Consider the following 15,692-nt stretch of genomic DNA (forward strand, 5'->3'; position numbering starts at 1 on the left):
TTTTTTATTGAATTCGAAGTCAATTAATATACACGCACGCACGCGCACGCACGCACGCACACACACAAGCAAAATCCATTAAAGGCTTTGTTGCAACTGAACTCAACCCCCTCCCACTCTCCCCGAAAAAAAAACCGCTAAAAACACTAAATTACATAAGTTTTTATAAAAAAAAATTTTTTATCGAACATTATTCATATTTAAAGATGGAAACTATCTAATGACACGTTACAAAATTAATAACACTACGTTCTATTATTATTATTATTAAAAGTTTTTTTTTCGTGCGGATTTTATCTTTACGATTCACTTATTATATATTTAATCTCGATAAAAAAAGAAAAAACAATTGTTTTATTATTATTATTATTATTATTATTATTATTGGTGTTTACACGTACGTTAAATTTAATTATACGAAGTATCTTAGTATGGGTATGCCTGCTTGCGTGAGTGAGTGAGTGCGTGAGTGCGCGCGCGCGTTTAAAATAAATGATTTTAAACAAAAGAAAAAGAAGATAGATGACAGAGAGAAGAAGAAGAAAAAGGAAGAAGAAGAAGAAGAAGAAGATGAAGCAACAGGTTTATGTTGAAAGGGTTCACATTTGGTTCGACACGTTCGTTCTTGCAACGAAGAAAACTCATAAATTTTTTTTTCTTTTTTTTTTAATGCCAAACGAAAAATTTTTTCGAATTGTGTTGGTTTGCTTTTATTTATTATCATCATCATCGAGATCAATTTTACCTGATTAAACGACGATGATAATGATAATAATTAATTATTATCATTATTATTTAAACATGTCAATGGAAAATTGATGAGACGAAGAACAAAAAAAAAAAAAAAAAAAAACTGTCAATTTTTTTTTTTTTTTTTTGTTTTAGCTTCTATAAATAATTTATTAAAATAAATTAATAAAAATTTCCTATTATTATTATTATCATTATTATCATTTTGTTTAAACAAATAAATAAATAATAATAATAATAATAATAAAAATTTGACATTTAATTAATTTTAAAAAATTGCAATATTTGTTTTTCCCCCTCTCCCCCATCCCTCCCCTCCTCCTGGATTTCTTAACGATTTGTCAAACGAACCTAAATAATAATAATAATAATAATGATAATGATAATAATGATATTTTTTTTTTGTAATTTCAGGTAAACTGGACCCGATCTTTATTTAATCAGGTACTATTACGTAATTATATAAATTTTACATAAAATTTTATCATTATTATTATTATTATCATCATCATCGTTTCTTTTGGATTATTATGTAAATAATATATATTTATGTATATGTTCTCGAAGGTATTGTGTTACTCGATGATGATAATGATGATGATAAATTACAGTTCCAGAGTATTATATTTATATATATTTTCCTTTTTATTCAATAAAAAGAAAAATATGAAAATTAAATAAAATAACAAAAAAAAACTCAAGATTCTTTTCTTTTTACCGGTAGTATAAAAGCCAAAAAAAAAAAATAAAATAAAATAAATAAATATAAAGTGAAAAAAGGAAAAAAAAAGGAGAGAGAGAGAATCGGGTTTGAAATAAGGGAAAGAGAGAAAAAATGAATAAAAGAAAGGTTAAAAAAAAAAAAAACAAAAAAAAAAAAAGGGCGAGAGACGAAAGTTAGAAGGAGAGAGAGAGAGAGAGAGAAAGAAAATTAAACGAAACGGGTTCAAGAGGGAAAAAAGAATTCCTTTTTTTTTTTTTTTTTTTTATGAAGATGAGAGAGAGAGAGAGAGAGAGAGAGGAAAAAAAAGAGATGAAAAAAAAAAGAGTAAAAGAGAAAGAAATAAAAAAAAAAAAGCTGACGGAGAGAGCGAGAGGGATAGAGAGAGAAAGAGAAAAGTGAAAGCGGAAGAGGAGATAAAGGAGACAGAGAGAGAGAGATAGAGAGAGAGAGAGAGAGAAGGGGTTGGAAAGAGAAAAAATTGAAATTCGTAAAATTTAAAAAAAAAAATGGAGATAGAAGGTTTCGGGGGCGAGCAATCAAAACTTTAAAAAAGGGGGTGCGTACAATTTTTTATTATGCCTTCGCAGTCCCTAGTTTTTGCGATAGCTGAGCTGGAGAAGGGATCGTCGGGAGGGGTGGCGGGGAGGCAAGGGAAGAGTGGCATGGGGGGGCAAAGCAGAGGACTGAAAAAAGTAGGGGGGTAAGAGGGAGAGTGAGAGAGAGGGAAGGGGGGTCGCTCTCTCTCCAGGCCTAACTCACGCATTCAGATTTATTAGTTGCAAACATTTTTAATTTCGGGATGGTAGTTTTTTATTTTTTCCAATCAGTACGGCTACAATTACATAGAGTACATAAACAGTAATTAAAATTATAGGCATCATTCGATTCGGGTCTCGACAAAAAAAAAGAATCGCCATTCATTCATTCATTCATTCATTCATTCATACATTATATATATACGTATTCATTAATTGATCGATTAATTGATTCGGTATTCGATTCGATCAAAAAAACGATACATACTTAAAGTCTATTACATATACATATATAAATCAATAAATAAATATTTAGTACAAAAAACTCGACATTTTTAATAATAATAATAATAATAATTAGTATTCAAAGGGGGAGGGGGGAAAGGGGGCGGTCGTATAGTGTTGGTCGCTAATCGAACCGTTAAATACTCATATCAATGAGAAATAAAAAAAAATATTTAATCGACATGTCGAGGTAACAAACGGGTTAATAATAATAATAATATTATTATTATCAATATATTTTACTTGTACATATTTTTATATGTATTTTTATGCATACGGTTGTACCTGATGACGTCATCAATGCCAAAGGAAAAGGTAAGCAAGCGATCGGTGTAAGTGTAAGTGTAAGTGTAAGTGTGTGTGTGTTTATATATATGTGTATACGAAAGCGCATGTGTCAAAAATCTTTAAGTATTTTCACATACGTCACTCAAACTTTTCTCCAACCTTTTTTTTTTTTTTTTTCATTCCTTTCATTCAATATGTGGTGGAATCGTGAATGTGCGTGTGTGTACCTGATTTAATTTTTTACGCGAAGCCAACAATAATAATGATAAAATTTTTATTATCGATAAACTTCGATAACGGTAATAATTTTTAAAAACTTTACCTTTTATTATCATTATTATTATTATTATATCGCGATTAAATATATATATATATATATACCTATTTAACATAATTGTTTTAATTAATTAATAATAATAATAATAATTAAAAATTTAATTGTAAAAATTGTTTTTTTTTGTTTTGTCAAAAAAAAAAAAACAATAATTTACTTCCGCATTTTAAAAAAATTAAATTAAATTTTACTAAAACCAAAATCCGGTTAATTAAAAAACGAAATATTTTAAAAGGAGATTACAACAAACAACCCGCAATCAAACAAACGAACGAGCAAACAAACAAACAAACTTAAATGTATCAATTTATTTTTTTTTTTGCTTGTTTTCGTTTACTTTATTCGCACGTCTTCATTTTTCTAAAAAAAAAAAAAAATTTTTTTTTTAAACACATTTTGACATTCTTTCAATATTTACATTATTATTTTGATCATCATCATCATCATCATTATTATTATTATTATTGATAAAAGAGTTTTTGTTATATGCGTTAATTTTTTTTGTTTTTTCCAGGAGGTGGAGACAATGTCTCCAGATACACAGCATTTTTGTCTTCGTTGGAACAATTATCAAAGCAGCATAACTTCCGCATTCGAAAGTCTTCGAGATCAAGATGATTTTGTTGATGTTACGTTGGCCTGTGATGGTAGAAGTCTTAAAGCTCATAGGGTGGTACTCTCAGCCTGCAGTTCTTATTTCAGGGAATTACTCAAGGTATATCCTCCACCGAATCCCGTTGTGTTCAAAATACCAATAAAGAGAAGAGAATAATGTTGTTGCTGTCGTTGTTGTTACAGAGCACACCGTGTAAACATCCCGTTATAGTTCTTCAAGATGTGTCTTTTGCAGATCTTAGTTCTTTAGTCGAATTCATTTATCACGGAGAAGTAAATGTACATCAAAAAAATTTAACTTCTTTTTTAAAGACTGCCGAAGTGCTAAGAGTGAGCGGATTGACACAGCAGGCCGAAAGAGACGAACAGGTATGAATGATTCATACTTATTTATTAAAAATCTTCATTATTTATTATTATTATTATTTCATTTAGATTTCATCATCGAGGGATCGAATTCAAGGGCCGTCTTCGCCGAACGAGGATTCTTCGACGTGGAATCCAAATCGAGATTCTCCCTGTTCCCAAATTAGTGTCAACAATCCGGCAACGGTAAATCAATTATTGAAAGCAGCAGCATTAGCAGCAAATCGGCATTCGTAAGTTTTCTTCAGAATTATTATTATTATTATTATTTATTTAATATTTCAATTTAAAACATCATATATTTTTATTTGTTTTGCTTACATAAGAAAAAGCAGAAGAAAATCAGTTGAAATATCGGATGATTCGAGAACGACACCACCAAAAAAAACAAGATTGGACGAAAGTCCACCAACGGCTCATAATAATCGGGAAACGAGTGAAAATTCAAACGGTCAAGAAAATTGTCGTGATAGATCGATAACACCCGAACAGGATGTTCCGGCTGATTTATCATCATCATCCGTCAAAGCGAATGTAAATTTTTTTTTTGACTTAATAATAATTATCCATACGTATTTCTGGGGGTGGCATATTTTGTATTCTTTCCCATTTCAGACGAGATCGAGATCGCAGTCACCGATCGGAACGCAAAGGTACAACAACGATGTTAAATCAGAGCCTCTAGAACTTCTTTGCAACAACAGAGATTCATCGACAAACAACGAAAACAGCGTGGATTCGACAGGAAGTCGCGATAAGGATTCCGATAACGAAGATAGCATCGGTTTACACGGAGTACACGATTTAATGAGAGAAAGAGTACCTCATTATTTAAATCCGAACAAATTATTTCAAACTACCTCTCCATTTAATTTTAATATTGCTGCTTTTAATGCCGATCAATTCACAGGTACGACCGCGACCCATTCGAATCAACGAAAAATAATTACAATTAATCAATCCCCCCAAAAAAAAAAAAAAACTATCGGTCAATAAATAAAATTTTTTTTTTTAAGGTTTAGGACCGGTACTACCGAGAAATTCAGATGGCATAGCCGGAACTTCCGCTCAAGGTCAGTAGAAAAAAAAAAAAAAAAAAAAATTTTTTTTGTTTGTTGTTTGTTTGTTGTTGTTTGTGAAAGGATGTGGAAAAAAATTCTAACCGATTTTATTAAATAAATTAACACAAAAGCATGTTTAGAAAAATTAACCAAAAGCTTGGTCTTGTGGTGAAGGTAAAAACTAATTGTTTTGCATGCACATCATGTTTAATAACATGTAAAAATAAATAAATAAAATAAATAAATAAAAAAGTGTATAAATAAATAAATAAAAAAAAATGTATAAATAAAAAATCTGGCCGGCCCACAAGAAATAAAAGAAAAACACAAAAAAAAAAGAAAAAAAAGAAAAATGAAATAGTAAAAATAATAACAAATTTTTTTATTTCAGGGCCGGTTTCTCTATTGAAGAAAGTTTTTACATGCGGATTATGCACAAAAGTTTTGTGCTCGAAAGCGAGTCTGAAACGTCACGTTGCGGACAAACATTCCGCACGTCAGGAGGAATATCGATGTCACATATGTGACCGCGTCTACTGCTCGAGGAACTCGCTAATGACGCATATATATACCTACCACAAGACCAGGCCGGGAGACGTAGACGTTAAATTTTATTAGAAGAGTACGTGTGTGTGTGCGTGTGACCTTTTACGTATTTGCATGTTCCTTTTTTTGATTGAAATTTAAAAAAAAAAAAAAAAAAAAAAGGGAAAGGAAAGAAAGAAAGAAAAAAAAAAGGGAAAAATTTTGTTTTCGCAGGAGTTTTAAAGATTCCACCACCGTCCAGCGGAGGAATAAACGAACCGCAAGAATGTCCTTTCTGCAAGAGAAATTTCAGTTGCTATTATTCGTTGAAAAGACATTTCCAGGACAAACACGAAAGATCGGACACGCTTTACGTCTGCGAATTCTGCCAGAGAAAATACAGGACGAAAAACTCATTGACCACTCATAAAAGTCTTCAACACAGGGGTACGGCGGGAATGCTTAAAAGATTATTGAAAACGTCGAGCATTATCGGACAACAGCAACAACAACAACAACAACACCAACAACAGCAGCAACAACAACAACAACAACAACGTCAACCATAGGCCGATGTTCATTAATAAAAAATGATTCACCACACACAAATAATATAATTTAATTTTTTTTGTTTTGTTTTGTTTTTGTTTTTGTTTTAAAACATTCGCTTCCGGTTGTTGAACGTAATTTATAACCAAAGAAATAAACAAACAAACAAAAAAAATTTTTCGTTCATTTTTGTTTTTAAGTTAAAAGAAGCGAAGAAAGTTGACGTTTTTCTTTCTTTCTCTCTTTGTTTGTTTGTTTGTTTGTTCGTTCGTTTTATATTTTATTACAACGAAAAATCTAATAATAATAATAATAATAAATTGTTTGTTTTCTTCTTTTTTTTTTGGAAATAATTATTTTTCGATCTATATATATTATTATTATTATATATATATATAAATAAATATTAATTGATAAATTCAAAATGAAAAAATTTGATGTAATATTACGATTGAGAAAAATTTTCATTATTACCAACGTAATAAAAAACAAAAAAAAAAAAAAATTTCTTTTGTACTTTTAATAAAAAAAAAAAAAATTATTTTATAACGAAAAAAAAATAATAATGATAATAATAATAATAATAATAGTAATTACCGAAAAAGTACAAATTTTTCTACTTAAAAAAAAATGAAATAAAATTTCTTCGAGTGTTTTTTTTTTTTTTTGTTTTTTATTTTCTTTGAATTTGTCTTTCATTGTAAAAGAAAAAAAAATTAATTTGTATGTTAAAAAAATTTTCTTTTTGTTTTCCCTAAGCCCCGCCCCTTTTTCCTTCTTATCCCTCCCCTCCCTCCTTCTCCCATCACCCCCTCCCCGTTTTTATCATCGTTTTAAATTTTGTTAAATTTTATTTTATAAATGTTATATTCGTTCATTTTTATCCAATTATTATTATTATTATTAATTTGATTTTTAATTGTTATTATTATTATTATTATTATTAATTTGATTTTTAATTGTTGTTATTATTATTATTATTATTTTGCTTTCTGCTTGGGAAATTTCTAGAAACTTTTTCCTTTCTTTCCTTTCCTTTCATCAGTCACGCATTCATTTCATTCGTTTAAATCTTTTTTTTCCAATACATATAATTATTTAATTTTTCCTACTCCCCAAATTCAGCCTTTTAAAAAAAAAATTAAATAATAATAATAATAATAATGAGTACCTTATGAGTACCTTAAATTGTTTGCTTGAGTACAAAAAATAAAAACAAAAATTTTTCTATCTTTTTTCGACCATCAAAAAAAAAGAAAATTTTTTTAAATGTGTTTTTAAATGTAAATATATGTACAAAAAAAAAAAAAATAATACAAACAAACAAAAAATTTCTTTTTTTTTTTTTATAAATCGTCGTCGTCGTCATCATCGTCATCATCATTATTATTATTATCAGAATTTAATGCCGGGAGGGGGGTGAGGAGGGGAGGGAAGGGAATTTCGAATCCCCCTCCTCTCTCTCTCTTTCTAAAAATTTTTTTTTATCTTGCCGAATAATAATACATACATACATACATATGTGCATAAAATTTTAACATATCTATTAAAATGATATCAATAATAATAATAATAATAATAATAATTAATAAAAATTTTTAATAAATTTAATTGTGCCAAATATTAAATAAATATTTATTTAAAAAAAATTTGATATTAATTATTTTGGATGTACAACAAAAATAAATTAAACAAATTTTGTTTGTTTTCTTTCTTTCTACCTTTATTATTATTATTGTCATTATTATTATTATTTTTTTTAACGTAAATGATATATATATTATATTATATTATTTAAATAAAATAATTAATTAATTGATATAATAATAATAATAATAATAATAATTATAAATGAATAAAATTTAAAAAAAAAAAAATCTGTGATTTTTATTTGTGTATTATTAATTATAATAATAAAAAAAATTATTATTATTATTATTATTATTATCGCTATTTATTGATGACGTCATCGTTTTTCTTTTTTTTCCTTTTTTTTTTTTTGTTGGAAATAAAAAAAATAAAAAAGTTTTTTTTTTTTTTTGTTGTCAGTTGTGTTTTTTTATTCAACTTTCATGACGGAAATAATTGAATTTTTTTTTTTATTTTCGTAGGCGTTCAGTCATCATTATTGTTCAGTAAAAAAAAAAAAAATCAATTATTTATTTGTTCCCTTCTCTTTTATTTAATAATGTTGTTCAGCTTTGTTCCCCTCCCCCTCTCTCTCTCTCTCTCGCTCCCTCTTTCTCTCACTCTCACTCATTCGTTTTAATTCTCCCCCCTTTTTTAATTTATTTGTAATTTTTACCTGTTATAATTCCTCGTCCTCCTCTCTCTCTCTCTCTCTCCATCTCTCTGGCAAGTTTCACCGCTTTATTTCCGGTCAAAACAACAACAACAACATCTACAAACAAAAAAAAAATATTTAAATTGTTAAAAATCATTAAACCAAAGAATCGTTCGTCGTGTGTTTGTGTGTGTGTATGCGAGCATACAAATATTTGCATCTAACAAATCGCGTTTGTTTGTTTGTTTGTTTGTTTGTTTTATTATAAAATAAATTGTTTTTTTGTTTAAATGGGTTGCGGAATTAGCGAACAATATTTAAATAAAATTAATAATAATAATAATAATAATAATTACGGTAAAATAATTTTCGATGATCGTCAATTGATTAAACTTAATAAAAAGTTTGAAAGTTTTTTAGAATCTCAAACGACGACATTACTCGGTGGCGGTTCGTTACTTTTTTAATTAATTAATTAATTAATTTATCAAATTTAATAATAATAATAATAATGATAGTGATAATGATAATAATTTATTTTTTTTAGATTTCGGTAAAAAATATCACGATTCGATTGTCGAAAGATTACTTTTGAGATTGATTTGTCACGTCGGAAGGTTAGACACGAGATTTTCATCGAAATTTTTAATTAATTTACAACCGGTGACGTCACACGTGAGTTATTATTATTATTATTATTTTAAAAAATTATTATATAAACAAATGAAATAATTGATTATAGATTTCTCAACCTAAAAATAAAATAAAATACAAATATTTAGTCAGATTGGATTTGGTTTCTTCTCCGGCATTGTATCCGGAATTTTTCCAACCCCCCGTGCGAATAATCGAAGGTGAAAATGGCGGTGAAAATTTACCCCAAGGTTTTGCTAAAATAAAAGTCGGAGGACAATTTCTAGAAGAATGGATTGATTTTATCGATTCGAATGGTTTTTTAAGAAGAGATAAAATAAATAATAAATTCATACAACTTCTTGCAAGGGCAGCGGCTAAACCGGAAGACTCATTTACACCCATTCAAGTCGATGAATCCATTCATTGCGGTTCTCCAGGAAAAATCGTGGATCCTATTACTCTTTGTCAAATATTACAAACTTCTCCGTCCCAACAATTTTTTTACGGTTCTGGTAATGAGAGAAAAAAAAATGACGTCATCATTCTAAACGTTTCGCCAATTTTCATTATTATTATTATTAATATTAAATTTTAGCATTTTCAAACGAATCAAGATTTCCAGATCCGAGAGATTTTCAAATAGCAATTGTTGAGGGTACACCGGAAAATCGTCTTCACATTTCATTTCTTTCACCAAAAGCTCAATCATTAACATCAGGTACGGGCCCAGGAAAACAATAATAATAATAATAATTTCTTTTTTGGTTAATTAAAAATTAATTTGTAAAAAAATTGTTTTTTTTTTGGGTTCCCTTCACACACGTGACGTAGAAAAAGATGCAGAAATATCAATTTCGTTAGGAATACAAGTTTTAGGATGGCCGACAGGAAGTGATTATCCATCCAGGCTCCCGTTGGATCACGTGGATGTTATTTTAGGATATCGAGCATCTCAATTGGTATTTAATTATTAAATTACGACCTTAAAATATAATTAACGAAACAATTTTTCTTTTTTTTTTTTTTTGTTTTCCCAGGGTTATTATTTATTACCGAAGGGTCCACATTCGTCAATTTATTGCGATGATCGAAATTCAGTTTGGGAAATTCGTACGATTGCCACAGAGATGTTTCTAGAACATCATTATTCACCCAACAGCGTCATTATTCAAATTTTAAACATATTAAACCAAATATTGATTATTTTAAAAGGGAGAGGAGTGAAAACATTAAACAAGCAAGTAAAAACACAGTTTTACTTAAAACAATTTTTCAAATTTAAATTTTTTGTTTGTTTTCAGGTACATAATGAAAAATTTATTTTTTTACGAACTCGAACGTTATAAAGATATAAAAGATTGGTCACCTAAAATGATATCGAAAAGGATTTTATCGATTCTCGATCGACTTTTATTTCATTTGAGACGACAACACATTCCGAGTTATTTTTTTAAAAATAAAAATTTATTACTCATCGAAAATATTTGGGAAGATGATCACGTGAGCGATGGAGATATATTAAATAATTACATAAAATTACTTTACGACGAGAGTAATAATAATAATAATAATAATAACCAAGAATTACAACAATACGATACGAACGACGACGATAAATATTTTAAATATCAAATAGAAAACGTAAACGAGAGCAAATTTTTTTTTCTAAAAATTAAATTAAATTAAAATATAAATTTTAATAAGAAAAAAGAAAAAAAAAAATTTTTTTTTAGGTTATGATAGAAAAATGGGAAAACGTCATAACGAATTTACTTCCGCCATTATCGAATAAAAATATTCGTCGTTTAAACATCAGTAAAAAAAATTCCAAGATGATGATGAAAAATATTTTTTTCACTAGACAACAATTAAAATATGTCGGAATTTTATTAAAAGAAATATTAAATTATAAAAACATGAGAAAAAAAACAAATTTTTATTTTTCAAACGACCACATTGACCACCGTCCAGTACATTCGACGAAAACAAATAATAATAATAATAATAATAATAATAAAGACGATTTTATTTATTTGATGGAATTGATATTTAACGACGCTAAAGAAAAATTATCCCACTCGAAAAATTTTTCCCATCGTACCAAAAACCATATTAATAATAATAATAATAAAATAATATTAAGTTATAATTTGTCAACGAGAATGATAATCGAAGATATCAAAAGAAAAAATAACGTTAATTTTAATTTTACTGATGACGTATCAATCGTTATCAAAGTAATATATATATATCAACATAAAATTTCCAACCATAATAATAATAATAATAATAATAATAATAATTAATAAAAAAAATTTTCAGGTTATGGAATGTTTATACGAAGCAATGGATTCTGATCCTAAAATTCTCGGTCCCGTTCTTCGGCCATATTTAAATCAATTATTTAAAGGTTCACACGATAATTGTTGGTTTTTAAACGAATGGTTAAATAAAATGGAATTATCCGAGGTCGATTACACAATCAATCAATCAATCGATATATCGATCGATACATCGATCATTTAAAACAAATCGAATTTTTTTTTTTTTTTTTTTTTTAGATTCAAGCAATCAAAGCATTTAGTTCTTTGGTAACTTCCGGTTTTATCGATCCTCTAGAAGGAATAATAAATTCTGCAAATAAAAAATGGATTTGGGCACAAAATTCTTTAAAAATAATACAAACGTTTAATGTGAGAATAGAAATTAAATTCAAATTTTTTAATAATTTTTTTTTTTTTTTAAATTATGATTTTATTTTTAGGATGAAACATCAAGAAAAATGATAATTGGAGAAAATATTGACGTTAGCAAATCCGGACTCAGACTCATATTCACTCCGAAACCTGGAAAAACGATTCGTTATAATATATCGAAAATGAACGGTGGGGAAAAACCGGAAATAGTTGAAAAAAAAATAACAGAAACCGTTAAATCGTATCAGGATGTTTTAAAATCCACGTTACAACCTTTTAAAATAAATAATTATTATTATTATTTATGGGAAAAAAATGGTAAAAAATGAAAAGAGAAAGAGAGAGGGGGGAACGAGAGAGAGAGAGAAAAACAATTTTTTTTTTCGTTTTCAGGTTTGAAATTATCAAACGAAAAACATCAATTACATATATTATTAAGAGATTGTAATCCTTTTACAATTGGATCGATTGATAGCAGACGACAGGGTAATCACAGGGGTTTAGGTAGCATCGTACAAGCTCTGATATCCCTTAAAAAATTATCAGTGAGTGATAAGAAAAAAAAAAAATATATACTTCGATTGCGTACCTAAATTATTAATATTAAAAAGTGCTTTTTTTAAGGTTTTGCAAGAAATTTCCCAGTACCTTCCAGAAAAAGAAAAAAATCGAGTTTTAAACGATATAAGAAAACTATCGAAAGAAATGCAAAGATTATCACTGGATAAATTTAAAAATAATAATAATAATAATAAAAAGGAATTTAACTTTAAGGTAAACATAAATTTTCACGTATACCCCCCAAAGTACCTTATTAATCATTATTATTATTATTATTTAAGAAATCGAGAGAAAATTTGGATAAAAAAAATTACAATGAAACAAAAAAAGAAATGTATAAAAATTTAAGCGAATTGTCATCAGTCAATAATAATAATAATAATAATAATAATAATAATAATAATAATAATAATAATAATAAAGAAGATGAAAAAAAAATTAAAAATTCAAATGAAAGAAACGATAATAATAATAATAATAACGTTTTGCTATTGCTCAATACGTGCAGGAGAATGAGAGAAAATCAACAAAATTTATCAGGTACCAAAAAAAATTTTTTACGTAAAATTTAAATAAATAAAAACTATTATTATTATTATTATTATTATTATTATTATTATTATTATTATTATTATTATTATTATTATTATTATTATTATTATTATTATTATTATTATTATTATTATTATTATTATTATTATTATTATTATTATTATTATTATTATTATTATTATTATTATTATTATTATTATTATTATTATTATTTTGTTCTTTTCAGATTGTCAAATCGGTACCTCGTGCAAAAATTTAAAAAAAATAAATAACGAAAAAAATTTATTATTATTTAAATAAAATAATTTTTTCCGATTCGTCATCTTTGGATTCTTTTAATAATTAAAAATTTTTTTCATTAATGAATGTACGATAATTTAAGATGAAAAAAAAGAAAAGAAAAAATTGCACGCGATACGTTTAAACCGCCCTTTTATATATATATTGATTTTCTCTTTCCCAGCATCCCTTTCTATTTAATCTCTGGACCACTCGCAGATATAACTCGGGTGTGCCTCAACCGGATTTTTATTATTATCATTATTATTATTTTTTTTTTTTCCTTTTCTTTTTTTCTTTTTTAAAACAAAAATGTTAACACGGATTATAGTGTTTTTTAATAATAATAATAATAATAATAATAATAAATGTGTTTTCATTTATTAAAAAAATAAATAAAAATTTTTTTTATAGTTTATCGAATTTTTGTTTTATTAAAACGAGTGAGAAAAAGAAAATTATTACGTAATAATTTCAGTTTTTTTAAAGTAAATTTACTTAATAATAATAATAATAATAATAATAATAATAATAATAATAATTTCGTTAATAATTTTGACTAAAATTGATTTTTTGTTTTTATTAACCGAATTTTCACCTTCGAAAAAAAAAAAATGTTTGAATAAGAATTATTCGTAATAATAATAGTAATTATTATTATTAATATTATTATTATTATGAAAAAATTAAAATCAGTGAAAAATGACGAAAATAATATCGGAGGGAAATTGGACGACGCGGGGATATTTAAATATAAGTAAAAATTCTTTTTTAATACCAAATTTAAATGAAAATTCAACGAACGAGACAAATGAAAGTGCCCTAAATCCTATAAACGGCCTTCACGATTTAAATGAAACCGGATATGTTCCTATAAATGATTTTACCGATGCGGGTAGGTAAGAAAAACCGGAAATGGTCAAAAAAAAAAAAATGGCCAAAATTTTCTTTAATAAAAAATTATTTTTGTTAGGTTTTACAGATGTACAAACGTTTATCTTAGCTGGAATAGCAACGGTTATACCATTATTATTTATCGTGGCAGCCATACTTGGAATTCGTTTTATTTGGAAAAAATATAGAACGAATAAAGAAGAATGTTACGAAGGAGTTTTAAAAAAAGAAGAAAGTATGAATCCATGTGGAAAATTACAAGGATATACTTTGCCTCAAGAAGTATGTAACAACAACTTTTATTATTATTAATATTAATAAAGTTTAATAATTTTTATGATTTGTTTTTTAAAGTTAAGATCGAGCGAATCGCATTTTTCCGTTACACCAAGTGATGAAACAACAACAGTTTCAGGTTTACAACTTCCTAATCCTAAAAATAATGGAAGCATAATAACAATGACTTTAAAAAATAATCATTTGATTGTTGAAACCGAAGAAACAACCGTAAGTTTTCATTTTTTTCTCATACATAATTATCGACTCTATTTTTTTAATTATTGATTTTTTGCAAAAGAATACTCCAGTCGTACCTAAAATTGAATCAAAGGGAACAACAACAAAATTTGTAACACCAGCAACGTCAGATTTTAAAATAGAAGAAATATCAGAAAAAAATAATTATGATGTACATATAAAAACTAGCGAAGAATCAACGGAAAATAAATTGTTTTCACGTGATCATGGTGCTTTAGTTCATTGTCCTCCTGAGGGTGTTGATGAAGACATTGACAAGAGGAGTAGCAACACAGGTGAGGCACAGGTAGAGAGATTTATTACCGACTTGGTAAACATTTCAATCGTATAAAAGTATATAAAATATATGTGAGATACACATGAGAAATTTTCTTTAGGATTATCACAGTCAGATTTGAGCGTATCCTCAGCAGAGAGTCATAATCCTAGTTACCGTTATGGAAATCAAATGGGATACGATTCAGGAGGATTTGGATATCCAGAATATTCCGGATATGCAATGAACGCTCAAAACCAGTCACAAATACATATAACGTGTGTACAATTATTATTACTATTATTATTTATTCCTGCTTAAAAAAACAAGTTGGCTCATTAACAAAATGGACACAATCGAATATTTAGTAAAAATGTCCAAACTATTTCATTCATTTTGTTTTTTATATTTTTTTTAAGGCATCAAATTAAAAACTCAACCAAAGATGATAAGTCAGAAGAAAACCAAATAAATATATCTAGCCCAGAAAAAATGAGTGAGAAAAAAAATAATTGGCTCAACGATGAAATAAATGTAGAAAATAAAGGTGATGATTTATCGAGTAGCAACATAAAAGCAGAAGATAAAAAAAATAATGAAAATGACAAACCGTCCACATAAATATAAATAAAAAATTTTTTATAAAACTAATAAACTTTACATCGAATGAAATTTTTTTTGTTTAAACAAGGACACAACATTAATTGGTAACAGAAAAAAAACCCTCACAAGACTTGATAACTTT

General features: G+C 26.9%; 2 protein-coding genes across 2 annotated transcripts; both read left to right on the forward strand.

Moving 5' to 3' along the window:
• Window positions 1-3,662: 3,662 nt before the first annotated feature.
• On the forward strand, window positions 3,663-6,272 carry Phum_PHUM258420 (zinc finger protein and BTB domain-containing protein, putative; the record flags this gene model as incomplete). The annotated part of the gene is made up of 8 exons (XM_002426486.1): window positions 3,663-3,851; window positions 3,935-4,120; window positions 4,187-4,350; window positions 4,444-4,651; window positions 4,733-5,027; window positions 5,134-5,190; window positions 5,570-5,781; window positions 5,949-6,272. The coding sequence occupies 8 exons, from the start codon at window positions 3,663-3,665 to the stop codon at window positions 6,270-6,272; spliced, it is 1,635 nt and encodes a 544-aa protein (XP_002426531.1).
• Window positions 6,273-8,826: 2,554 nt separating this feature from the next.
• Window positions 8,827-15,658, forward strand: Phum_PHUM258430 (uncharacterized protein; the record flags this gene model as incomplete). The annotated part of the gene is made up of 20 exons (XM_002426487.1): window positions 8,827-8,986; window positions 9,084-9,153; window positions 9,323-9,684; window positions 9,795-9,890; window positions 10,034-10,131; window positions 10,210-10,424; window positions 10,474-10,724; window positions 10,755-10,813; window positions 11,495-11,641; window positions 11,734-11,865; window positions 11,937-12,186; window positions 12,262-12,413; window positions 12,493-12,642; window positions 13,984-14,155; window positions 14,234-14,436; window positions 14,509-14,661; window positions 14,732-14,966; window positions 15,069-15,225; window positions 15,367-15,494; window positions 15,639-15,658. The coding sequence occupies 20 exons, from the start codon at window positions 8,827-8,829 to the stop codon at window positions 15,656-15,658; spliced, it is 3,210 nt and encodes a 1,069-aa protein (XP_002426532.1).
• Window positions 15,659-15,692: the final 34 nt, after the last annotated feature.

Source organism: Pediculus humanus, genomic scaffold (genome assembly GCF_000006295.1).
Source record: "Pediculus humanus corporis 1103172107631 genomic scaffold, whole genome shotgun sequence".
NCBI classification, from domain to species: domain Eukaryota; kingdom Metazoa; phylum Arthropoda; class Insecta; order Psocodea; family Pediculidae; genus Pediculus; species Pediculus humanus.